A 26,098-nucleotide genomic window follows, 5' to 3' on the forward strand; every position below is an offset into this window, starting at 1 on the left:
AGAGCTTTCGCCATAGCGAATACGTAAGTGGCCTGATGTTTATACTTGTGTGCTGGTGTGTGCGTCGAGTCAGTGTGCCAGTTTAGCTGGTGAAACCTACTTTACTGTTTCGAGGCTTGCATTTGCCCATGTTAAATTGTGATATCCCCAATTAACATGGGTGTATATTTCTCTCATATGTTAACCTGTGTTAACATCCAATAAAAGTCCAATATATAGATAGAAATCAACAAATCATGTCAGTGGTTAGGAGTGTAGTGGTATAGATGATGTAGAAGCTAGTCTGTTAACTTTTTTGTCCATGACATCCAAGGTTCGAATCCCAGCTAGATCTCTAGTGCGTTGTTTCGTTTTATTGTTTTCCGTTCATACAGTATGTGTTGTATTTGTGTGGATAATGCTTAAACGGACGTGTATTACACATAAACTGGTGATGTTTTCAGCGATATCCATTATTTTGTCTCACTTGCAAACACTTTGTGAAAATGTGAACCTCTGGCACTCGAGGGGCGGAGGCAGAGCAGAACGCTCTTAAAAAGTAGGCAGGGCCTAGTTGAATATTCACTGATTTTATGCAAATATCACCAGTTAACATGATCACCAGCTAAACTGGCACACCGGCATGTGTGTGTGTGTGTGTGTGTGTGTGGGGGGGGGAGTGGGTGATAGAGCGAGGGAGAAGTGAGAGTGACGGCGATTAGTTTCGGAGTGAGTAGCGACTCTAGAGTCATAGTGAGAGAAACAAAGTGTCTCCCCTGTTCTTTCTGACCTGTAGCAGGAGATGTTAACCCTCTCCTTCATGTTTCATGTTGTTTATGGAGAAGGAGAACCAGAAAATGAGTCGGGGGAAATGCAACGCTACCAAGCCACGGCCGAGCGACGTGTAGTTACATTTTTCGAGAGGTGCACATCAGGCTACGGCGTAGGGTCTGGGGTAGACGCAGAGGGGTCTGCAGGGGTACGCCGTTGATTCGACGCAGAAGCATAAAACAGCCTTCAGCGCCTATGCACATTTAGCCTCTCTTTCGCTTGTTGCCTCTTACTTTTACAAGCAGAAATAGATTTCTAATTCAACAGTCCATCTGTCTCCTCAGCTGCTCTGCAGCGAGGAGCAGACAGGCAGACGCCGGTGCCAGGGCCCACGCAGCACTCACACAGACGGATGGAGGCAGACACACAGTTTACACCTGGAGCAAGGTGCAAACGATCTGAAGCTTTCTGTCTTCTGCTCTGATCAGTGTGACATCCTCGCGTAATCAGTGTTTGGTCAATTAACCCTTGTGTTGTCTTTCTGTCGAACTTTTCTGTCACTTCAAATTGAAAATGAACACTTTTTTAATGCTTTCTTTTGGTACGTTTTTCGCTTTTTTACCCACTACCACCACTAGTTGTATACGTATTCTTGGAATTCATGGTCAATAAACCTTATTTATACGGAATTATATCAAATTTTTTAATTAAAGAATTAAAAAAAATATATTATGATGACATTATTTTGACTAACAGTTAAGATCAGAGGAACGTTGTTGGATAATCTCAGACTGTCAAAGTTTAGTCCAAATACTGTTTTGAAACTATTTACAAGGCTAAAAAAATTGAGAAAAACAGCCAACATTCTATGAAAATGGTGATCTGATCCTTAATTTTACTTGCGAATAGTGTTGTAGGGAACCATGCATGTTATTTTTGGGCAATTCAGTAGAAAGAAACCTAAATTTCAGATAAAGAAACTTTGAAAACAGGTCAAATTTGACCCGAGGACAACAGGAGGGTTAAGCCTGTCTGTGCAACTACGTGTCAAAGACTTACAGTACAGATGAAAAAGGCCAACTGCTCAAATGTTTTGTGTTGTGTTGTGTTTTTTGTCAAAGTCTTGAACAGGATGCAAAGACCACATCTGTGGCTACCAACTTTTACTGCGGCAACCATGACTCACACATTATGATCTCAATCAATCAATCAAACTTTATTTACTTTTCATACATGTAAAATGTAGCACAAAGTGCTTTACAGTTAAAAGCAATTGACCCCCCACCCCTAGAGCCAACTAGTGCCAACAATGCTAGAAACAACAAAAACTACAGGTAATGATAAGCCACAGATGCTTAAGGGCGTCCTACTGCTTGGTCTTTTAGGGTCCAAGTCGGTTTCAGATATCCTGGGTAAGGCATGCTGTTTAAGATTTGCTATGAAAACAGCACGTCATTGTTTTAGGAAATTGAAAGTCTTTTGCCAAGTGCCCAGTTTCCTCTACTTTTATTAATGTGCCTATTAATCATATATTCTGGTGGGGTGGTTTTTAGCTCCCTTGTGTCAGATCGTGTTCAATATCCAGACATACTCCGGGTTCTGGAGGGAAGTTACTGTCTCAAAAGAGTTGTGAGAAGATTTTGGATTATTTCAAAGAGAATTTGCATGGATCAAACAGCTAACCAACTTTCATCGAGCAGGTGTACACTGGATCATTCTCTGACAGGAGAAAAACCTGAAATGCACTATAATTCTGTGAATGATGTGATCAGTGGTGTTAAAAGATGCAACCGTATGAACACAAAACAGCCTACCCAGTAAGCTTGTTCCTGCACGAGACTGAGCGGGAGAGCAACCTCCTGTCTTGCTCTTGAAGGAGGTGAAGAGGTGCTGACACAGCTCCTCTGGGATGTCATTTTCCAGGTAAGTGGCCATGAAGAGCTGGAAGCCATCATAATCAATGGGCTGCATGGGGAAGGAAAGAGCAAATAGGTTAACAGAATTACTGAGGAGGTACTCTTATGAATGAAGCTTACACCAACCACGGACGGACAGATTCATTTGGTAAAACGAGAAACAGGAGAAATGTGATGGACTTTTTGATTCAAGTTGATCTGCAGCCTTGATGGTGACATGCCAGTTTTCTGTAAACATTCTGAATAGATTTTATAGTAAGACGTTAAAGGTCAGTCAACTGACCACCACAGAATAACTCATTAAGGTTAGAAAGGGCAGACTGGAAAACCTTTGGAGGCCTGATGGCTTAAAGGAAAACAATGTAAAGAACGCAACATAGACAGCAATGCATGTCATATTAACATTCCTGAGCTCCTTCCATTCACCTCCTGCAAATCCCCTCCACAGCCATGTGGATGTGGCGGGTGCATAGTAGCACTCAACTCAACTCAAAGACTCTATGAACTCTGGCCTTTCCTCTCTGGCAGAGTGACAGACCATCTGTAGCAGATAAGGCGGGGTTATGTCATGTTAGTGGACAGAATGTGCATGCAGTCTGCCGACACAGATACCACACAGCATGCAGAGCCCGCGGGGCCGAGGCTTACTTGGTTGAGAACGTCTTGCTTCTGTTTAACAGTTGGGACAACGAAGAGCAGAGGGAGGGAGGGAGGGAGGTAAAAGTGAGGGAGGAATGGGTAGAAGAAGAGAAGGGGTTAGCTACTTTGTGTCGATGGTGGTGGCTAGGTTGCAGACCAGAATGACTGCTCCTCACTTCTTCAGGGACTGTTTGGTTCTTACTCTCTGCTGCACGCACTCAATCATAGCCTGAAAAGCCCGAAGCTGTCACGTTGCACAATTCAACCCTTTAAAAAAAAAATCTTCAAGGCGATCTTGACCACATATTTCAAGTTAAAATGGTGATTAATCAAATACGGTAAGCACAATGCAGCAAAACAGGCTTTCAATCTGGATTTGGCTGCTTGGTCACACACACACACACACACACACACACACACACACACACGGCCCTGTTACTGGCGTGTCTTTTTGGCACACCTAAAGTAAACAGCGCCATTGTTAAAGCTCAATAGCAGAAGATTTGAATCAGCGAGCCGTCTGTTGCACTTTTGCTAAACAATAAGACGAAGTGAATGCTGCCTGCTGCTCACCAATCATGGTGGGTGGAGAAGCATACACAGAAAGGTACAGTAACAATATTGTTTTATCATTTCTGTTCACCAAATTTAAATGAATCGCTTCTTGTGCGCCAGTACATTTAGACAGCAGAATTCAAATCTAATCAATCGAATTAAATTCAGTTACATTTCAGTTTCTTATTTGTTCAAACTTGATTATTTTATCTTGTACTTCCTGTCGGAGGGAGTCAACACTACTAAAAGTAGTAATGTTTTGTTATGAAAAAAGTTAATACGTAAATATATTTTAGACTTCAGCACCTCCTCTGGCTCAGCAGCACCGTCTCATCTACTCAACAATTTTTTATATAACAATTTAGACTAACCACCATGACAACGTTTTATAAACCTTTATGACCTATACCCTCCCTACAGAATGCAACTTATGACGTATCTCATGTCAGTCTGGTTCATCTACCCATTTAGTACATTTTCCCAAAGAAAGCGATCACACGTAAGTCTGCAACTAACCATTATTTTCATTATGGATTAATCTGCTGATTTTTTCAATTAATCTGTAGACTGTCACATATTGTCAAGAAATAGTGAGAAAATGCCCTTAAAAAAATAAAAAATAAACTCAAGTTGACCTCATTTAATGTCTTGCTTTGTTCAACCAAAAGTCCCAAACCCAAAGACTTTTCAACGATACAATGAGATATGACAAAGAAAAGTAGCAAATCCTCTCATTTGAGAAGCTGGAAGAACCGAGAATGTTTGACATTTCTTCATAATTTCTGCTTGACTGAAACATCTAATCCATTATCAAAAGGTATCAGCTAATTGATTAATCGACTAACTAGTTCAGCTCTCGATCACATTGGTGCCATCGGTGTCAGACAAATCATCTCTAGGTGCGTTATATATCAACATCTCCTCTGCTTTTAAATAGATCTGGTGCAGTAAAGGCAATAAAGTTAAGCAAACATAATAAAACTGCAGTATAATCAAACTAAACCCTTTTCCTCCCAGGGAACATTTGGTTCAAAATAGGACAAAGTAGAGTTAAATCCTTTTTGCACATAGAGGGAATATGCTTCCAACATGCCTCTGTTCAGCAGGTTGGAAGCTGCTGTAACTGACATCCTTCACAGAGAAACATACCGTGTTGAGGATCCTCCTCAGCTCAACAGCATTGACCTATAACCCCGAGATCTCCAAACGCCAGCGAGGCATCATTCATATCGCTCTCTTCTCCTTATTTGGCCAAACAAACCACAAGGCTTTCATTAGCTTTGCATCTTATAGCACGGCAGGTTCAGACAAATATGCTCACATGCCAGAGAAAACACACAGTGTTTTCACATACTACAGATACACTATATATTACATCACAACTTTTTTGATAGATTGCCTTGAAGTACACCCAGATGCATTTGTGGAAATTCCTGTCCCTCTGGAGAACACGTTTGCCCCAGAGTGTAAGTCACGATTACTTTCCCCGTGAGCGGGCTCACATTCAAGGCTGCCAATCTGTAAATATCTCCCAAGGGCAGCTATGACACATTTACATGGTTCATTTAATCTTTTTCATTTTGGCAGGGCTGTCTGAATGATTGATGATTTTCTTTTGGCATTAAAAAAAAAAGGTAGCATTACGTGAGGTAACTGTCCTGTCTAGATCCCAGATTAACAGAGTAGATCTGTCAACCGGCAGCACAAAGTTAGACTGAAAAAGAAAATGACAATGTCTTTTGCGATAAGCTGCATCCACCTTGCTTGAGAGGAGAGGTATGAACAAAGGGGGATAAGAACCAGGGATCCTTGGTGTGCTCAACGTCGTTTAAGACTTATCGTTTTAGAAAAATGCCAAGGTTTTATAAAAAAAGAAACACTGATTTTATGTCGCACTGATCGCAAAGTTGCTTCCTGCTGCAAGAAGACAGCATAGTTTATAGTAAACATGGTGCTCCTGCAATGAGAACATGAGGGCAGGTCATAAAAATGCCTCATAAAATAGAAAATAAGAAAAATAAAGAGAGGGTTTGTAACACTAAATGCAATAAGAAGACAGTGCTTGTGCTGCAAAGAGGATTTTGATAATTTGTTTTTTTAATCAGATTTTCACCTATTTTTAAAATTAAAAATAAAGAAGAATAATTAATAATAATAATAATAATAATAAAGAAATAATTTCCCTGTTTCACCCTGAACAGATCGCAATTACAAACACTGTTAAATACTAAACACTGTAACATATAACATATTTCCGTGCTTGTTTTTAAGATTCTCTTTGTTCAATACTATTATTTTTATGTTTTGTTTAAATTCAATATTATTTATAGAGTCAAATCCATGGGAGCGTGCCTATGTTCCCACAGCCCTATGTTCCCACATTTCTAAGAATTTTTTTTTCACTGAAAATTAGGCCCTATGTTCCCACAGCCCTATGTTCCCACATTTCTAATATGTTTTTCAAAATTAGGCCCTATGTTCCAACAGTTCCCACATTTTTAAGATTTAAAAAAAAATTAGGCCCTATGTTCCCACCTTTCCTTTTTCATAAATTTGTACAAGATTTTAGCCCCCTAACCCTAAAACGATTTGTGGGAGGATAGGGCTTAAATTGAAGGGAAAGACCTAATTTTGAAAATGTCCTAGAAATGTGGGAACATAGGGCTGTGGGAACATAGGTCTGTGGGACCATTGGGCTCTGGGAACATAGGGCTGACCCCAAATCAATACAGAAGTTGTCTCAGGACACTTTACAGATAGAGTAGGTCTAGATCACACTCTATAATTTACAGAGACCCAACAACTCCCTCAAGAGCATTTGTTTGAATCGTGTTATCACTTCTTCCTAAACTACCAAGATGGTGTAGTATTAGCCAAATGAGTGTAAATGTTGGGTGTGCCTACCTGTTCTGCCATTATACGAAACCTTATTTATCGATATATGTGCAGGATGTCAGTCTCAGAAAACAGAATTATACAGGCTTTAGCCACACTGATATTAGCTCGGTCAGGTTCAAATCTAGACTGTGGAGACATTGGCGCTTCTTTTTGTATTTTACAGGTGAAGGTTGCTGAAGGCTACTGAAATCCACTGAATGAGTTACAGGCTTCATTCAAATGTGTGGCAGTGCCATGATTGTTTAGAAAAAGACAATGTTGGTTGTTAAAATGTCTTCTAATGTCATCAATTACGCCACAAAAAACAAAGCACGGCTAAATGACAAAGATGCGTGACAGCCTTTAACTGCTGTGGAGGGAAACCCTGTGGGTGTAATGTACAGCCGCCGTCTCTCAGTGGCTCATCAATCACCGAGAATTATGGTGGTGGTGCTGCTGTTTGTTTGCTAATCTGTTCAATGGAGAAAAGCAACACTGCTGACAGCTTAAAGTGTCAATCATTGTTCTGTCTTTTTAACTATTGTCCTTAGTCAGTTTCTTAAACTTCTTGAGAAGAGGCACAGCCCCACTTTGGCTAAAAATAAGCTAAATGAAAGCACAAAAGAGAAGTCATAGTCTTCTTTTGTCTTTTGATTCATCTACAACTGGCACAAGGGACTGATAAGTAATTAGAGGTGCGCGCGCACACACACACACACACACACACACACACACTGATGGATGGCAGAGGGCCACAGTGGTCATCGTGGCGCCAAGAGCCAGTGCGGTCTCAGAAAGACAACACTATATGAACATTAAGTCTAGTTCCGACGGCGCCCAAAGTCCAGCCGGGCTGTTAGTCACGTCATCACAAACCTTGAGGAGAAGTTTACAGCTAAGTGGAGATGATAATAAAAAAAGTGAGAGAGGGGTGAAGAAAAGGGAAAATATAATACGTACATGTTAAGAAGTCAGAGATGCCAGGAGAAGGAAGAAATGAGTCATGAGGTATGATAACCGCCATTATCATAAAAATCATATGTATGTATAGGCACAGCGCCAGTGGGGAAGAAATCGGATGTGAGCTGTTTGGTCATCAATCATTCCCTCGGACATATTAAATTAGTACATTCTCGAAACACTTTTTTTCTTTTTTTCACATTTTTGTCTGACCTCTAATGACAATGACCAGTCATGTGACCATCATGACAAAGACAAAATTAAAATTAAAAAAAAGCAAAAAAGGAAGAAGTTGAAATGACTTACAGTTTTTTACAATCACTTTGGCACTAATTTCAGAACCTTGACGTCATCTTTCCAAACTCTAGCCACAAAACTCACAACCAATGATCAAAATACACATTTTTCAACACTTTTTTCAATTGCTTGGATACAATACACATAAACCAAAGATCATTTGTTCATTTAACAAAGATCACCTGTTCAATATGACAAAACTTAATATGAAAGTACTACTATTTCAAAAAGCAATTCACACATTACATTTCAGATGATTGTCTATTAATTTCATTACAATGATCTAACTATCAATCGATACAACTACTCAAAATGATAAGTAACTGTTGCATTACTCTTAATGCATAGTTGTATGGAAACAGACAAACGATATTCCATGTTTAGATCATGAAAGTTTCAAGATAACGAGATTCATTGTCACCAATTAGTGTGGAGCATGAACCAATTAGACTACATTATCTATGGATGTAATATTTCATCATCATTCTTTACTGTAATGTACTACTGTTTATCAGACACTGTTTCTATGGTCCCATGTACCACCTTTCAGACTATTTACAGTATTGACAGTACTGCACTGTATGCATGCTGGGCCTTGGAATTGCTTATCCAATTCTGCCAACTCATTACTGATGATTGAGATATATACTTTATATATATATATATATATATATATATATATATATATATATATATATCATGAACCATTCAGAATCTGAAACTAGTAGCAAATTGATTGTAAAAAAACTGTACTATGTAAATCTGCCCACATATATCCCTTAAATGTTTCACACAGGATCAACTCTGCCAGCTCTCGCCATTATTTTATTTACAAGCGCACAGAAAGTGAACAAAAAACATCTTGAAATGAAAGGTGTGCAATGTGTTAGAGACTGAGAACGTGGAGAGAGATGAGGGTAAAAACTGAAGAAAAAAAAGCAAAGGAATTAGTGGCGCTGTACAAAGTCCAGACGAGTCGAAGTCATTGTAGTCTACAGCACAGCTGGGAGCTGATCTGCTGATGTCAGGCGCCACCATAGCCTTTATCTAAAAATGTGGTCGGGGGGGAGGAGGGAATGACTAAGCGTTCTGGTGATTGATATTACACTGAATCAGAGGAACCTAACAAGCATCCGATAACATCACACCATGTGTTTGTGTGTGCACAGAAAATCAACTGACAGAAAAGATAAGAGCGGATAGAAGGAAAAAAAACACACACACACACACACACACACACACACACACACACCTGCTCTGGATTGTATTTGGAAAGAATTCCTTCCCCATGAAACTCCTCCAGCACATCCTTCAGCTTCTTTGTGGAGTCTGAGGAGGGAAAAACAGAAAAACAGAATTGTGTTAGTACATTCACTGCAATGCATTTGCTTTGATATACTTTTGAAAACCTTGTGACTACAGAGCAGAGTATTTTTAAAGCAAAGGAGGCCTTTTGTCCGGTAGCCTACATTTCCTCAAGCTGCCTGTCTTTATAATCATATCCCAAAGGCTCAGTCCTTTCCCCCTAGGAAATGTTCCTTTGGATAAAACACTTTCCTTGAAACTAAGTAAACATGCTGCCTCTCATTAACAAATGTCCTGATAAATACTCATGTGTACCAGGAAGTGCTGCATCAGGGGAGTGGAGCCTGTGAGTCACCATGTTAGTGAAAAGTAAAAGGAGACATGGTGTCTTTCTCACTTTTAGATGCTAATCCCATATTTATGTGCACACACACACACACACACACACACACACACACACACACACACACAGACACACACACACACACACACACGCTCACGTCACAAACAGAGCCCAGGTCCAACACTAACCGTGATGACCTCCTCCTACGATCATCTGTCAAACAATTACAGGGGACAAATAAATGTGCACGTGTGCATGGACAGATCTCCATTAGCTCCACCATCATTAGCACACACACTTGTGCATGCACACGCTCAACAACTGATTTTATCAATCATGTTAGCTCTCATTATCCACTACGGAGGACACTTCCCTTCATTATTTTTAGTGCTCAGCAGCTTTGCAGTCTGTAATGCTTTCCTATTTCTGTCCTGCTGCATTAAATGTCCACAATGACAGAAGGAGAGAGAGAGAGAGAGAGAGAGAGAGAGAGAGAGAGAGAGAGAGAGAGTACAATCTCAGGTAAGATGAGAAACGTGATTAGAGAACATCCGCTGACAGTCCACTCTGCTGCATTATTAGCCATATGCACAATGGGGTTAGCACATGAGTCACCGTCAGATGCATTCAATTCACCAGGATTACATCCAAATAATTATTATTATTTACAGGAAAGGTAAAACAATTATTGGACTGATAATGAATCAACTACTTTGATAATCCTTTAACATGTGATGTCATTCTCTGGTTCCTCTATTGCTTTTCTGTTTTATATGATTGTAGATTGAACATATTTGGGTTTTGGATTGTTGATTAAGCGCAAATATTTTAATTATGTGACCTGGATAAATTCAATGATTACTCCAATTGAACTAAAAAATGATCTACCGATCATTCCATATTGAAAATAATTGTTACAGAGCTGCTTTACAAAAAGCAACCAAGACAGCTTCAGCCAGAGTAAGAACTTGTGTTTTTAGTGGAATAAAAGGTTAAAACGTTATTTTTACTATGAATACATCTTTTGATCTTTTGAAACATCCATGCTGTTTTGAGTGAGATACGGGTTTCTGAATGTATCCTGCCTTCAGTCTCTAGGTGAGCTGGTCAAAATCGGCAGGGCCGTCTACGTCATCGGCCGAAACATTTGGTGTGTGCTAACCACTTTAGCTAATACCACATCAGCTAGCTGTTTCTCCAACTTCGGTCAGTACAAGGCAGGATTAGCCGGGAGACTTCTTCTAAACGAGGGCACACTTCCAATTTTGCGTTGAATACCTGCAGACGAGGGACATGTAAGTAGTTCTATTGTAAGTAGTTCTATAGTGTTGTAGCAGTGTTTTGCCATTGAGAACGAGATGGCTAATCGCTAGCAGCGCTAGCTTCTAGCTAGTAGTCCTTACCTAGCTACTGCGCATGTGTGACTCCCAACAAAGATGGGATAGAAGTGTGATGTCTCACTCTGTAGCTAAAACAGAGAGCTCAATACACAGGGTGAAAAGAGGAGCTGCAGCAATGTGCAGTACAAGACAAATATGGTGTTTTTTGAAAATTAAACCACGTAAACCTATTCTGGTACAACCTCAAAATACAATTATGAACCTGAAAATGAGCATAATATGGGCGATTTAACTGATTAAGCAATTATCTAAATTCATGTTGATTAATTTCTGCTCAACGACTAATCAATTAATTAACAAATAACTTCAGCTCTAACTGATTGTATTAGAACTGCAGCTGAGGATCATATTCATTCCTAATTAATCTGCTGATTTATGTCCCAAAACCCACAGTTGACATTTTGTTACGTTTGTTTTGTCTGACCAACAGTCCAAAAAGTATGAAGTTTACTATCTTACAACACAAAGAAAAACATCATACTCTGACATTTGAGAAGAAAGAACCGGTTCTCAAATGCATAATCAATGACCTAAGTGGTTGTGATCGATTGATGAACTAATGGTTTCAGGTATATTTGATTATATGGCTTATTAATGATACTAGCCCTTGCCCAATAGTATTGCTCCCTCGCCTACTTTTATCTCCACAGCCAATGTCCTTCATTAAGTCCTTGATTGATTGGCTGGTGATACACGAGCCTGTCTGTCTTCCCACTCCTTACCATCGGTAAAAATGATATCTCCCAGCGAGCAGGGGCATTCCCAGCGTGCACATTAATCATGTTTCGATTATGGTTTCTATACTGCGACCTAGCTCATAAACCAAAAACCCTACTTGACCACAGCGACAGCAACTTAAATGAGTTGAGTATTAGGACTAGAATATTTTCGACTTTGTGCCAAGCAGCACTTTGTTTTTATTTGTAGCATATATGTAATCCTGAAGGCAAGGGACAAACAAAAGAGGGATCTCAGAAACTACAACAAAGATCTTCTCCTCCACCGACATTCATCCACTGCAGGTAAACACTAGACTTCCTGTCTCCCCACAACGTCACTTTTATGTTTTTTTGGCAAATCACTAAGGAGTTTCCAGGCAAATGTTATCCTCATTTGGATTTATAAACAAACAAATAATATAAACATTTATATACCACAATGCTCGCATCCCATGTAAAAATAAAAGGCGAAAAATATTTTTCGCGGGTGGTTCATTGTTAGCCTGGTCCTACCAGACTCTGGTACATTTCATTTGTAAAGAGAGTCTGGCCACTCTCCATTGACAAGTGTTAACTTCTTTGAAGGCGGGTACTCTGTTGAAGTTTAAAACTATTGGATCTGCCCAGAGCCACTCTGGATCTGCCATAACCAATCGGAAACGTTTGGTCGTGACGTTGGCATAGCATCGCTAGTGTTCGCCTTAGCCAACTCCTTCACCACTAACGGAGCGAGCTGGAAAATCAAACTTTTCCCGAACCCCGTGGGGAGGAGGGCCACAACATCATGGCCACCAACAAAACAACAAAAAAAGCAAAGATTGTTCTTGCTCGGGCTTTAACTTCTGGATATTCGGCAGCGTTGCCACAATGGACCGAATGGCTTCGCTCGCATCTTTCTAGCGCACAACCTCAACATCATCGTTCTCAGCCACTCCCTCTGTTCCCTGATTGGACCGTTAAAGATTTGGCCGGAGAAAACCCAAGAATATACTGCAAACCCAGACGATGTACTGAAGGAAAATGAAAATTGAGTGGAAGTACGTAGGAGGGCGGAGCCAGGCTAGCTTGTTGTTGCCCCTTGGTGGTAGTTGGGGTAAAAAGAGCACTAGCCTTTCTTCACAAGCAATTCAGCTCAGCAGTGACCGCCCACTTTCTGAACGTCTCTGGTTCCGGAAATTTCACCATTCAATATCTCTATTGATGTTTCATTAAATGCTTATATACAGAGTTTTAAGGTTGGAACCAAACCAACCAGCTACAAGATGAATCTTGACCATTAAACATTTGATTTGGCTCATGAAACACATTTTGAAAATGGAGGAAAAGGCAAAGGTACAAGACTGTGTACAGAAACGATCATAGACTTCAGTGGTAGCAGCTCACTATAGCTGTTGTCGGGTGCGCTGGTGTGGTAAATACTTTCCATGGTAACAGTGAGCTCCACCAATCAGAGACGCCACTGTTACGATTAGGATTGTGGGTGGTGTAGTAATCACGAATTAAAACGTGTTTTTCTTCGAACACGGTTCATTTCGGGGCACCGGTAGCTCACCTGGTAGAGCGTGCGCCCCACGTACGAAGGCTCAGTCCTTACCGCAGAGGACAGGGTTTGGGGCCGATCCACGCCCCTTTGCTGCATGCCATTCCCCGTCTCTCTAATCCCTTTCCTGTCTTAATCTGTCCTATCAATAAAGGCCAAAAAGCCAAACAAATTATAATAAATAAATACAAAAAACAAGTTTGATTTCATATGGACTTCTGGCTTCTACTGGGACATAAACCTTTGTCACACAATCTCACAGCTCATGGTCAGTCTACCTTGGATGGTTTAGAAAAAATGGCTAATAATCAAAATCCTTATGGAGAAACTTATTGGGATTTAAACCCTCCTGTTGTCCTCAGGTCAAATTTGACCCATTTTCAAAAGATTTCTATGTCAGAAATTTGGGTTTCTTTCAACCAAATTGTCAAAAGAATAATGTGGATGGTTCCATGCAACGCTCTTTACTCTAGGTAAAATAAATGATCAGTTCACTACTTTCATTGAAATTGGGTGTTTTATTCAATTTTATAGCATTTGAAGACAAAAATTGATAAAAGAACATTAAAAAGAGTGACAAAAATCTTGGAAAAAGCTTCAAAAACGTGAGGGGGAAAAACAACAAAAACGTCAAAAAAATGGCGCAGAAAAAAAAAATTAACAAACATCGTAAAAGGGACAAAAGACTTGGAAAAAAAGTGACAAAAACATCAGGAAAAGTGACAAAAGTGTCGAAAAAAAAAGTTTTAATTTAAAATTTTGACCCAGAAAAACAAGAAGTTGCATGGTCGACGGGAAGACAACACAAGGGTTAACTTCTGGAACCACAATGTTGAGCACTATATGGAAATCATGCACCAGGTAACAACATCATTTCTCCTGCAGACACAGCCATACAGTATAGATCCACACATGTGTGTGCCCACACGCATAGGTTTAAGCAGACAAAAGTCAAGACGACCATTTTGGTAATCTCTTACTCTATCATAGTGGTTAAAATCTCTCTCTCCAGTCAATGACAGTCTGACTTGCTGTGGTTTTACTTCATACGGGTCTATAAAACAATGGTTATGCATGATTGTGTAATTCCTCAACCGCATAGCTTGCGTGAGAGAGTAATACTCTACACATCCCCAGGTGCGAGAGGACAGGTGCTCTTTTGACTAACAAATGTGGTTGTTAGCGAAGTAAGAGGTGGGCTCATCCACAATGTGACAGCAAACATCCTGACTGAAGTCCTGCTCCAATGCTCTCCTTTGGATTTTTACAATGCTTTTGTAACACGCTTGTTATCGTACAAGCAACGTACAACATGTGAAATGATAAGCTAATAATGTAAAATTTATATATATAGATATAGATATATATTATATTTAAAAAAGTAGCACCTTGTTCAATTGTATTTGTCTGTTCTGTATGTTCAAAAATATAAAACAACAAATGGATGGGAAAAGGGTATTTTACAATAACTTTGAATGCACCACGAGGCTGGCTGAGTCTGTGTTTTTCAGACAATAGCAGCTACAGTCTGGTGTTAGAATCCTCTCCAGTGAAATACAGTCACACTTTACACCGTTTAACTGTCAGCATTTTAACCGTGTTTACTCCAGCTGCTAGCTAACAGTACGCTAACGTTAGCTACTGCTAAGTGTAGTGTTGACTAGCGTCCCGTGCGGCAATGTTTAAGTTCCCTCCAACGTCCGTTTTTGGAGCATCAGAGAGAAGCGCAGGCATTTTAGTGGCACCTAAATAAGGCACCGAAATCCGCGTTGCTATTCGGTCCGGTAGATAACGGTCGTTAAGGCACTGGTGCCGTATTGGCACCGGGTCTCAGACCCCATTCAAAATGGCGATTTTCGCTGAAAAGCGACTAGTTTGCAGGTATGTACTACTCTTTGGCCGGCTCGCAAGCCCAAACAAGTGTGTGCAGCGTGCCTGTTGTTTTGTTTCCGGTCTAGCTAGATCCGGTGTGGTGTTGTAGTTTTTCTAACGTTCCTAATTGTTGCAACAGCATGTGAAAAAAACTACAAAGTTTGCTATGCCAAAAAGAACGTTAATCTTGCGATAAAAAAATTTGACGCTGTTAAAATCAGTTTGCGTTAACGCCGTTAATAACGCGTTTAACTGACAGCACTAGATTTAACACATTCGGACCAAGACAAGTGGGAAAATGAAGAAGCTAAATAATTGCATTTTTAATTTATTGAATTGACTTGGAGGTAAAGAAAAAAACAATTTTTTTAACAATTACATTTAAATCTAAATTAATGTTTTATTCATGTATGTATTCAGTGCTTCATAAATATTATAAGTGACATTTGTGGCTTCTGACTGCGAACCTACTTAAAGTTGATTTGCATGCATGAAGCCTTGGGCAAGCTATAGGATGAATACCACATTATTTGGTTTTGCAAATGAACACACACACACACACACACACACACACACACACACACACACACACGCACAAACACGCACACACACGTTATTAGAGTACACGAAAACGAAAATAAACAGTGAAAAATATTCAAGAAACTTTCAAGAAAAACTAAAACTAAACTGAAATTATATTGCCAGGTTAAAAAAAAATAAAAATGCAAATCATGTTTTTCTTTTTTATGCTTTATTTCTGAAAAAAAGTGATAGCATGAATTTCTGTCAACTCACGTGACATTGAACCACAGAAACTAGACGGATTGACTTAAACATTAAACATCATGGCTGTTCTCCAGCCATGTATTCTGTATGTAGGCTATACGTAGCTACATACTAATGAGACATTATACCTGGCCCTAACAAAACAAACTCAGCATCCACACTACGATCTCCCACACTCCCAAAAGAACAAAAACACACGTGGAACCCCATGATTCAGACACGTGGGTACTCACACTCGCTGTATTGTTGCAGCTGGGTGAACTCAGCTGGGCTCAGACAGACCCAGCTCCCGTCTCCCATACTGCCTGAAGCCAGGGGTGGGGCTCTGTGTCTGGGAGTGTGTCGGCCCACGAGTGGCGCTTGGGGGATTGATGGTTATCCTTGGGTCAAGTTGTGTAACGAGGCTGAGGCAAAGAGGTTTTGGGATGTCATCTCTGCCACTTTACAACAAGCACCGTGCGAGCACACAGGAGGTGGAACGTTGAAATAACTGAGGCTGCATGGGTAGAGGAGGAGGCCGAAAAGATGATAATGTTCAATTGAGCAGGATTAGTCAAGTGTTTTATATTGCTAAGGCGCTCCAAATATTGAATTTGTCACTTTGAATGCCAAAATACAAAAACAAAAAGGACGTATAGTGATTGTCTGTCAATGTAACTAACTAGGCCTACTCCTCCTGACTCAGAAATGGCACAAGGTTACTCAGGAAGTCAGCAACAAAAACACCTTCTCCGACCTGCAGAGAGAGAGAGAGAGAGCGAGAGAGAGAGAGAGAGAGAGAGAGAGAGAGAGAGAGAGAGAAACACAAGCAGAGGAAAGAGGCAAAACGTAAATTAAGGTGATCAACATTCTCTGGACTGCATCAAATATGAAATGTATGAAAAGCTTTATATCAGTAGGAAGAGGAAGAGGGTGGTTGTAGAGGAAGAGGGAGGAGGGAAAGAGGCAGAGAGAAGGATGACAGCAAAATGTGAACAAAAGGAGATTTACAGCAGATGGGGAGATGGAGAGTGAACATTGAGGAGCAGGAAAACTGCTAACTAAGGGAAAAGACTACTCGGACTGTCATGCGATCACTGGTCTGAATTTATAGTTTTCAATCTAGTGCACTATGTTTATTGTTTATGTGGTAATTCTTTCTTTATGTCAAAATGCAATTCGTTTCTGCAGCTGATATAGACTTGAAAACTGAAACACACATCAAAGTAAGTAGAAAATACAGTGATGTGTTAACAGAGAAGGGGTAGAATTAAATTAGCTTGTGCTTCTTCCTTTTCCTTTTTGAACAGGTTGCTCCCCAGACACTCTGTGGCTGTCCACTGCTACTTATGCAGAGATTGAATTCCACTACATTGAGTACGTTTACATGCACACCAATATTCCACTTTTATTCCGAATATGAGAATATTCTGAATTTGATACAGGTCATGTCAACAATTCAATTCAATTTTATTTATAGTATCAAATCATAACAAGAGTTACCTCAAGACACTTTACAGATAGAGCAGGTCTAGACCACACTACAATTTACAAAGACCCAACAATTTGAGTAATTCCCACCACAGCATATTCCGGTTGGATATTTCAAATAAGGCCTTTTTCTGAATATAGCATTTTACGATTAAGACATGTGGGATATTCTGGTATTATTTGAGTTTTAGAGGCATTCTTTGGACATGTATACAGCGCATTCGCAATATGCGTCTCAATCGGGGTTGTTACCGCAGTTTACAGCCAGTTTACTTATGGTCAGCTCTGTGCATTGCTATGGTTGCTGTACACAAACCAACCAGCCAACAGTTTGCAAGGATGCAGGCCTGATAAGAAGGAGAAACACAGCTACTTTTAAACATTATGAAAGACTTGGATATCAACAGGTTTTTTGGACATGCGCATACATCGCTACGCCGACCTTGTCAAGATGCTGGTTGAAGGAAAGAAAGAGGGACGCTGTGTTCGCACGGTCCAACAAGTCGTATTTTGCACGGCTACATGTAAACAGGAATATTAGTGGAATTTACACTTTCATTAGCAATGTAAACAGCTTAGTCGGAATATCGTCTTTTTCAGAATAAGGGCCAAAACCGGAATATTAAAGGACATTTCTGGCGCAAAACAAACCTAGGGGTTAATAACAGAAGTGTACCCACTCGATCGTTCTCTGGGACATGTTTTCATGCTAATCGAATGTGTTTGTAGCTTGAAACAAGCTAGAGCGGACCGCTGATTAGCTTACAACGCTAGTATTTGGGGCACAGGGAAAGTAAAAACAAATCGCTATTTATACCACTAAAAAGGCTCAAAATATCACCACACTTCAAATGTAGCATAATGAGGGTCCCTAAATCTTAACCAAAGAATTGAGAACTTTGTAATTGTACAGAAAGTGTATTAAAAAGATAGTTTGGAAAGACAGTAGCTCCCAAGATGGCGGACGCCTGTATACGAGAATGCAACCGTCTTTCTAATTTTTTTAAGTTTTTTTAAAACTTTTAAATAAACAGTCTTTACACTTACAAAGTTCTCAATGCTTCAGTTAACATTTAGGGACACTCATTATGCTACAGTTGAATTGTGGTGATATTTTGAGCCTTTTTAGTGGTACAAAATAGCGATTTATTTTTACTTTCCATGTGCCTCGAATATTAGCGTTGTAAGCTAATCAGCGGTCCGCGCTAGCTTGTTTTAAGCTACAAACACATTTGATTAGCATGAAAACATGTCCCAGAGAGCGACAGAGTGCACATCTGTTATTAACCCCTAGGTTCGTTTTGCGCCGGAATTGTCCTTTAAGTGCATGTAAACGTAGTCAATGTACTGTACGACTGTATTTGACGAATAATAAAGTTTCTCCTTCTTTGTCTTATAAATGTTATTGTGTTTTTTTTTGTTGTTTTTTTTACACATTCGAAATAAAGACTTCATTCATTCATTTAACAGCACAGAGGGCATCCTCCCTCTCTTTTATTTAAACACATTTGGCTGTTTTTTTTTTAAATCAGAGAATTGAAATTGTTAGGGTAAAAGGAGTTTATTTCTTTTACAATCATTTGTCTACTGGGTCTGCTCTCACGGCATAGAGATGTTGGTTATCCTTGTTAGACTCAACCAGGTTGAGTTTTGTACATTACATTTTAGTGCTGCACTCCAGTTTACTGTATCAGTTCCTGTTTTTCTTCGTGCACGCTGGTTCACTGTGAAACTTTAAAAAAAAACAGAGCTGTCATTAGTCATAAGTTGCATCTGTGCTCTTCTTATAAATCCAATTGTTAAGACTGACCAGCAGTTAAGACTGCCTTTCTTAGAGAGCCATGGCACTTTTGGCTTAAAGTCACCTTTGAAACTAACAGGTGCCCGTTGTAAAGGTGTAAAATATCATCTGGATGATGTGATTTTGGGTCCAGTAAGGATCCTCGCTTGTGTGTTTTTTGGAAGTTGGAGCTGAGAGGACTTTCCTCACGCCATAGCATTTCGTGGCCTCAATATCATTTTTTTAATTTCTTTTTCTATCTGTGATCCTTCCAGGGCTCCATACTTTTTGACTGATGCTAGAGCAAACATAGTTCCCAGAGAGAAAAAATAAAACTCACATTCACCAAGGGAATAGCTTATTTTTAGAAATGGTTCTACGCTAAAAGAAACAACTTTATATTTATTCAGGATACAGTTCAGATTAGCATCATAAACATTGCATTTGTGATTCTAGCCGCTGCTTTACATATGAATCTGTTGGAGTCAACATGAAGTATATTTAAATGCATTTAGTGATGGAGAACGCACTTTTGGAAATACTCATACTGTTTGGGTCTTTGGATTTTCTGCAGTAAGTTAAGAAAAAAAATAAAAATAAAATAAAAAGTTGATATGTACGGAAGCCCAGGTGGAAAAAAAAGGTTTTGCCGAGTTTTTCTAGGTTACTTTTTTTTTCATCCGTCAAAACGGGTGAAAAAAGTTGTGTATCTTCTACACAAACCTGTTGACCACCCCGGTCTCCTGGGTGAAAATCCGTTGTTTGTTTGACTCATAGACCACCTCAACCTCCCTCCTTATGCAGAATTTTATTCATTCAGTTAATTGTTCAATTATATATGCTTTTTTTCACCTTGCCTTTCAGGGCTTCCATAGAAAACAACCTTGCCTTTTTATTATTATTATTATTCATATGCAGGGTCAAAAGGCTACACACACACACACATATACATATATATATATATATATAAATTAAGCACAAAGTGTTTGTTTTTGGTTTAGTTTTTTGTTAACTCCCCCAAATATCCACAAAGAAATACAGAGGAAATGGCCTATGTATCCACAACAGTACCTTTATGCTCCTGGACGTATTTATGTGGTTTTAACTTTTAACATTGTAGGTCTATGGTGCAGAGACATAAGCTATATAAGGCTTTGTCTGCAGAGGCAATGCTCAAAATTACTACAATAGGATCAAGTTGGTCTCTTCATTGGATTTGTTGACAATACCAAAAAAGTAAAACAATATCACCACCCTCCATTTTCTCCTTTAACTGTACACCATCAACCAGGCTTTAAAAGCGAAGCAGTGTTCTTACTTCATATCCTCTCTCTTTATCAGCTGCTCTCCTCACTCCTGGACTACATGCTCAACAGCCGATGTACTAATGGGCTGCACATGTTTCGTGATGCTACCAACGCAAAGGCAACAAAGGGGAGATCTATATGTATACACTGAGTGTGTGACAGGGAAACAGAGAGAGAAGCACGTGCCAATCAAGCGTACGGGGCCTCCCCTCTGTGCAGAGAGGGATTCTGTTTTGCTCACGAGGTTGCCTGGCAACTATGACGTCACTGGAGTGCACGACAAAGAGAAGCACCATGACGGAGACAGACAGAGAGGGAACGCGGAACAGATGTAACTACATCAATTCTGGACATACGTCCTCAGTGTGTGTTTTTCTGCTTTTACCACAAACCATGTTTTATTCAACCACAGAAAAGACCCAATCACAATGTTTGTTTATAATAAGTTACACGTAGAAAACTCCTGCATCCTGTACAAACAATTTAACGGTGCAGAGTAAACGGGGACGAGGAACAACTGGATATACTCTTGTCTCATTCATCTAAAATGCATGTTTGATGCTTTCATATGTCAACACTGTTACTAATGTTAGCTTGGAGACCTAATTTACCTGTTGGGCCACAGACCAAAGAAAATGACACCACCCAAACTAGCAGTCAGTCCGACCGCAATGAGATGTAGCTGTTCGTAACGCTAAATTTGGTTTATCAAAGACGCTAGCAAAGCAACACAGGACAGAAAATAAGCACAGCAGAAATGTCAGATAGGTCGCACCTCCGTGTTAGAGCTTTAAACGTTACAGTTACAGATAAAAATGACAACAGAAATAATATATATATATACACACACATTACATATACACTGTATGTATATATATATATATATATATATATATATATATATACAGAGCAACATGATGATTCATTACGAGTCGTATTTCATGTCCACCAAAATTCACTCTCTTCTAGCTCATGTTTTTTGGTGTCTACCAACATTGTTATTATAAAAATATCAATTATAGCCACTTTAAAGTCAACTGTCCACATCCTAACCTTCTCAATACTCGTGTAGTCACACCAACCAGAGGAAGACCACAAGATGTCCTTGTCAGATAAACACTGGTTGTTCTATGCATGTGACAACTAAATACATTAACTCCACACCCATATTCTTTTGACTATACCTAAGATAGCAGGAAGCTGGGTGTTGACCATTTGATTACCATTAACCCTCTGAGGAGAAAAGACGCACCGGCGAGTCCAAGCGATGTTTGACAACACTCCTACTCAAAAAGCGATATTACAAAATGTCAAGTTAGACATTTATTTACTATTTTATTCATATATTACGTTACTTTTGTTAACCCAAGACTTTTGTGAACTCATTTCAAGCACCAAAAGTGTATGTTGAATTATTTGCACTTTAGGGCCACATTATCTCTTTGTACATTGCTCTGTAACAATTTCGAGCGTCACTATACAGAAAGCTGAGCTTGTTGTGAATAATTTGATATGAAACACATGGGTATCAGGTTAAATGCAAATACTCTTAAAAGGAGAATTCAAGAAGATATGTAAAAATATCCTGACCTCAGAGGGTTAAATCCAGTCCAACACACCACTCCAGTCTGCTGCACATTCACCACCAAGAGGTGTTCCAAGACATAAGCCATGTGGAGAGCGCAGCACTGCCAAATTAGGATGCTGATGATGATTACAGTGATAACACCGAAGACGAGGGAAGGTAAACAGAAACAGGAGCTCTGACATAATTATGTCCACAGAGGAAACGTGGAGAGCTGATCCAGAGTCAGTCCAGCCATTGGAGTGGAGCTCAACGTTGGCAGTGCACTTTATGCCGACCTTACACCAAATGACTTTTCACGCGATTCCACTGTCGCAGACACATTTCTAATCTTGCTAGAGTTGGGGCGCGCTCCCGTCATCGCAATCATTTGGTGTAAGGTGGTCGTAAAACTCAGTCCGAGCTGTCTTAAGTCAGTCTTTTGTCCCGTCTTGACAAAATCAAACGTGTTTTATATTATTGTACGTTTTAAGTCTTGGTAGTGAAGTCTTTGCTAAATCTTATAGTCTGTGACAAAAACGTAGTGATATTATGACAGATTGTCTTTAGATGTGAGATGGTGTCAGACTTTGGTCTTTTCAAAGTCTTTTTAGAGGAATAAGTGTAAAACTGGAAGCAAAATGCCGGACAGGATGCTTCTAACTGACATTTCCCTACAGAGTGCTGAGCAGGATGCTGTGGGCAAGGCAGGCCCTTGCTACAGGAAGAGTGTCAAAGTCCTGATTGCAGCAGCAGCAGCAGCAGCGAAGCTCTCGACACGCTCTCGCACTCAGTGTGAGCATGTCTGCTGCAGGAAGCTGAAGGACTGTGTGACCATATGATTGAGTGGATGCCAACAGCAGCTTTTCTGTGTCAAACATCAGTCATTTTCAGCACTGAGATAATCTTCATGATCCATGCACTTGCTAAATATAGACCTCCCGCTATAACTGGGTCGGTAGCTTACTGAGCAACTTTAGAAACCTAAATTTCAAGCCCAAATTCGCACCTGCATTATGTGGCGGCTTCTCCTCAAACATTGTATTTGTTGGTTATGTTTTTGTTAATGCTTTTGAAGCTGAAATGTATCAGCTTTTGATGCAAGTTCGCCAGACCCAAAAAAAATGTAGGACTAAAATTGTTGGATAATGCCTCAAATCAGCATTGACACAAGAGCTCTACTGCACACTACACTTAAGTAAAGGCCTTTAGGCTGCAATCGTGCCTGCGAGACCAAACCTATATTTAAATGTTTGCAATGGGGAAGCCGAGTCACACGCATAACAGAAAGCGCTATGCCGTTTCACAGCCTTTCGATACCGCCTGGTGAAAGATGACAAGTTGAAGGTTGAGTCAACTGACAAAAAAAATCGAGTACACTAATTATCTCATGGGAAGCCCAAGTGTTCATAACAACATACAGATGAAAATGCTCTCCAAGCGCTCAACAACTACAACTGAAGCCCCCCTGGGTGCTACACAAATACCAACACGGTGACAGGAGAGCTACCTACTCAAAACAAAGTGTGTTTGTTTGGCATGGAATAACAGGCTCTGCAGTTTTATCATTTCAGAGGAACTTTTCCGTTAACATGCAAGTCACAGGTGCAGAAACTTTACTTTTAAGCATTATGTGTGTCCCATACATTGCCTGTACATGCAGTATGAATTTGGCAGAATGTTTCCTGACTATAAGCGTTGCACACCTTCAGTATCTTGTGCTTTGCATTTTCCTGTGTGTAGATTTGTTTGCGTTTCTGAAATCCTCACTTTTGCCATCATCATCGCTTTCTGCACATTCACAACTTTCTGTAGAATAAGGAAATTAAACAGCTCAAGTGTGCTCAAGTTTTAAGTCTTTCACCCTTGAGACCAAAAGAGGGCCAGTTCTCCAGCATTAGTCACTGAAGCACTTCAATCACCTGAAGGTTTCCTCTGCTTTGTTCAGTCAAATTAGCTCCTGTAATGGCTTGTTAGGCTCTTTGTAGCGTTCTAGGATGCTTAAGAAAATGTGCACAGTGCTTGAACAATAAAGAAAGGCCATTAAGAGTCATATGATGAAAAATGTCAATGACATTAAACCATTTTCAAAGCCAAGCAAACATTAGACATTTGTTCATGTTTCGTTTTGTGCAATCCAGAATTCCAGTAAAAATCATAGTTTTGATATTAAAACGGTAGACATTGTGGGTTATTCTCTTGAGCAAAGTCGACAAGAGTTGCAGACAGAAAGATAGTGTGCATAAAGGGCTCAAAAAGTCAACCAAAGAGTCCTCAAACACTGATTTCCCAGTGGCACAGCCCTGAGCTCTCATGGACTTAACGGATCAAAGTCTGTGAGTGGAACTGGGCCCATCTTAAAAAACTCCTGACTCCCAAGAAATCGCAACACTGTTGAATGCTCCCTTTAAAACTCCTATTTTATTACATTAGAAGAAGTACAACACTTTGAGTTCTTTATTAGGTACAGAAGTATTAGCAGTTTTTTTGGGACCTGGACAAAAAGGATGTCATGTGTTTTGCACCCTGACCCATCTGAAAAAATGCCTACCGCAGTCCTCCCAGGATCAGTCATTTCAACAAGTGCCCTAAAACGACACATGTTTACGTCCAAGTGACGGAGCCCTTGAGCGACTGCAATATTTATGAGTGGAGGAAGGAAGGGAAGAAGTGTTATCATGCAGTGTGATGTCTGTGTGGTGTGGAGGACAGAGGTGACGGATGGGTCAACAAAATAAAATAAAAATAGGACACGCTGTTTGTTTCCAACTTCAAGTTCAACATTGTTTTTTTAAGCATGACCACTATCGTTCCCCAATCCTACAGAAAGCAGGCAGACTATGGTCTTTTGCTTTGACGTGAATGTGACCTCGGGGAAATAATTTATGTTGAGTAGAAAGCAACACGGATAACACTTGCTTTTTCTCTTTTGTGATGCACCTCCATCAAAGCTGTGAATCATCATGTAATCGGGATTTCTATTTTAACACTATGCACTATGTCACTTTACTATAATGTGTATTGAGAAAGGTCCCTGGGGCCGAAATGTTGACCGACTAATAAACCAAATGCAGAGGTGAAAAGTGTGCGCGTGAATTTTCCTTTTTTTTTTTAAGGGGATTATATATGTGTCCCCTTTAGCCTATAGGCCTATAAAAGAAAAAATGCGGCAAAAAAAATGTTCTCTTGTTGACAAAGAAACAACGGGTAAATTCAACGAGTGGTGGCACATTGCTGTATAATGTACACCCTCCCCTGGGCCGACAGAGGGAATTAGCAGTGACAACAACCACATGGGAAGTGGCCTTTTCAAATTAGGAGCTTTTACCACTTCTCAGACAGTGGAAAACATTCCTGTCGGAGTGAATTACGTTTTGATGTTTTGCTCTGGAGTTTCCTTCTGTATGAGGGTTTCAGTGCGGGGCATCAAAGGGCAGCAGTAACGTTCACAGGCCAAAGATAAACAGTAGCTCAAGACAAATTTAGTGGCTAATATAGTTATACATGCTGAACTGCATGCGGGCACGCTTAACCTTAGAGCTTCATCTTTACCCATAAAAGGAGTGCTGCTGATCCCATGTCAGGACCTGACATGACACACATACTGTACAGAAAATCTTCACCTCTCGCCCCCCCTTTATCAGAACTCACTGTTTCCACTTAGTGCTTTTCTTTCCTTAAATGTGATCTCTGTGATCGTTTCTTTCCATCTGAAGAGAATGAATCATCTCAGTTTTCACCTCTGTTTTCACAGCTTGCAGCAGCGGCCAGTATGATGAACGTCAGATCTTCCTTAGTGTCGTTAGTCATCTGCTGAAGTTCTACCGCACAGTTATTTGCCTACAGCAGGTCTACATTATCAAAGTTACGGATGAATGAGGATAGGAAAAAGAAATCAAACGTGTGATGTACTGTGATCCGCTGTAGCCAACACCTACAGGACACAGAGCACACCCTGGACACTCAAACTATCTGAGAGTGCCGTGGATTGATCTGCGATTAGCTCTGCTGCAGGCTA

General features: G+C 40.0%; 1 protein-coding gene across 6 annotated transcripts in view; it reads right to left on the bottom strand.

Annotated features, from left to right (window-relative positions):
* LOC116053036 (diacylglycerol kinase beta) overlaps positions 1-26,098 on the bottom strand; it is a 133,887-nt gene that overhangs the window by 104,031 nt on the left and 3,758 nt on the right. For 2 of the 6 annotated variants that reach the window (XM_031304168.2, XM_031303938.2), the window contains exons 2-5: positions 16,193-16,695; positions 9,247-9,323; positions 3,315-3,335; positions 2,565-2,715 (exon numbers count right to left, since the gene is read on the bottom strand). In XM_031304168.2, coding sequence (XP_031160028.1) covers positions 2,565-2,715; positions 3,315-3,335; positions 9,247-9,323; positions 16,193-16,259 — 316 coding nt within the window. In that variant the 5' untranslated portion in view covers positions 16,260-16,695. The remainder of the gene's footprint in view (positions 1-2,564; positions 2,716-3,314; positions 3,336-9,246; positions 9,324-16,192; positions 16,696-26,098) is intronic. The other 4 variants (XM_036004676.1, XM_031304091.2, XM_036004674.1 and 1 more) reach the window with 3 other exon arrangements.

This window comes from Sander lucioperca, chromosome 8 (genome assembly GCF_008315115.2).
Source record: "Sander lucioperca isolate FBNREF2018 chromosome 8, SLUC_FBN_1.2, whole genome shotgun sequence".
NCBI lineage: Eukaryota > Metazoa > Chordata > Actinopteri > Perciformes > Percidae > Sander > Sander lucioperca.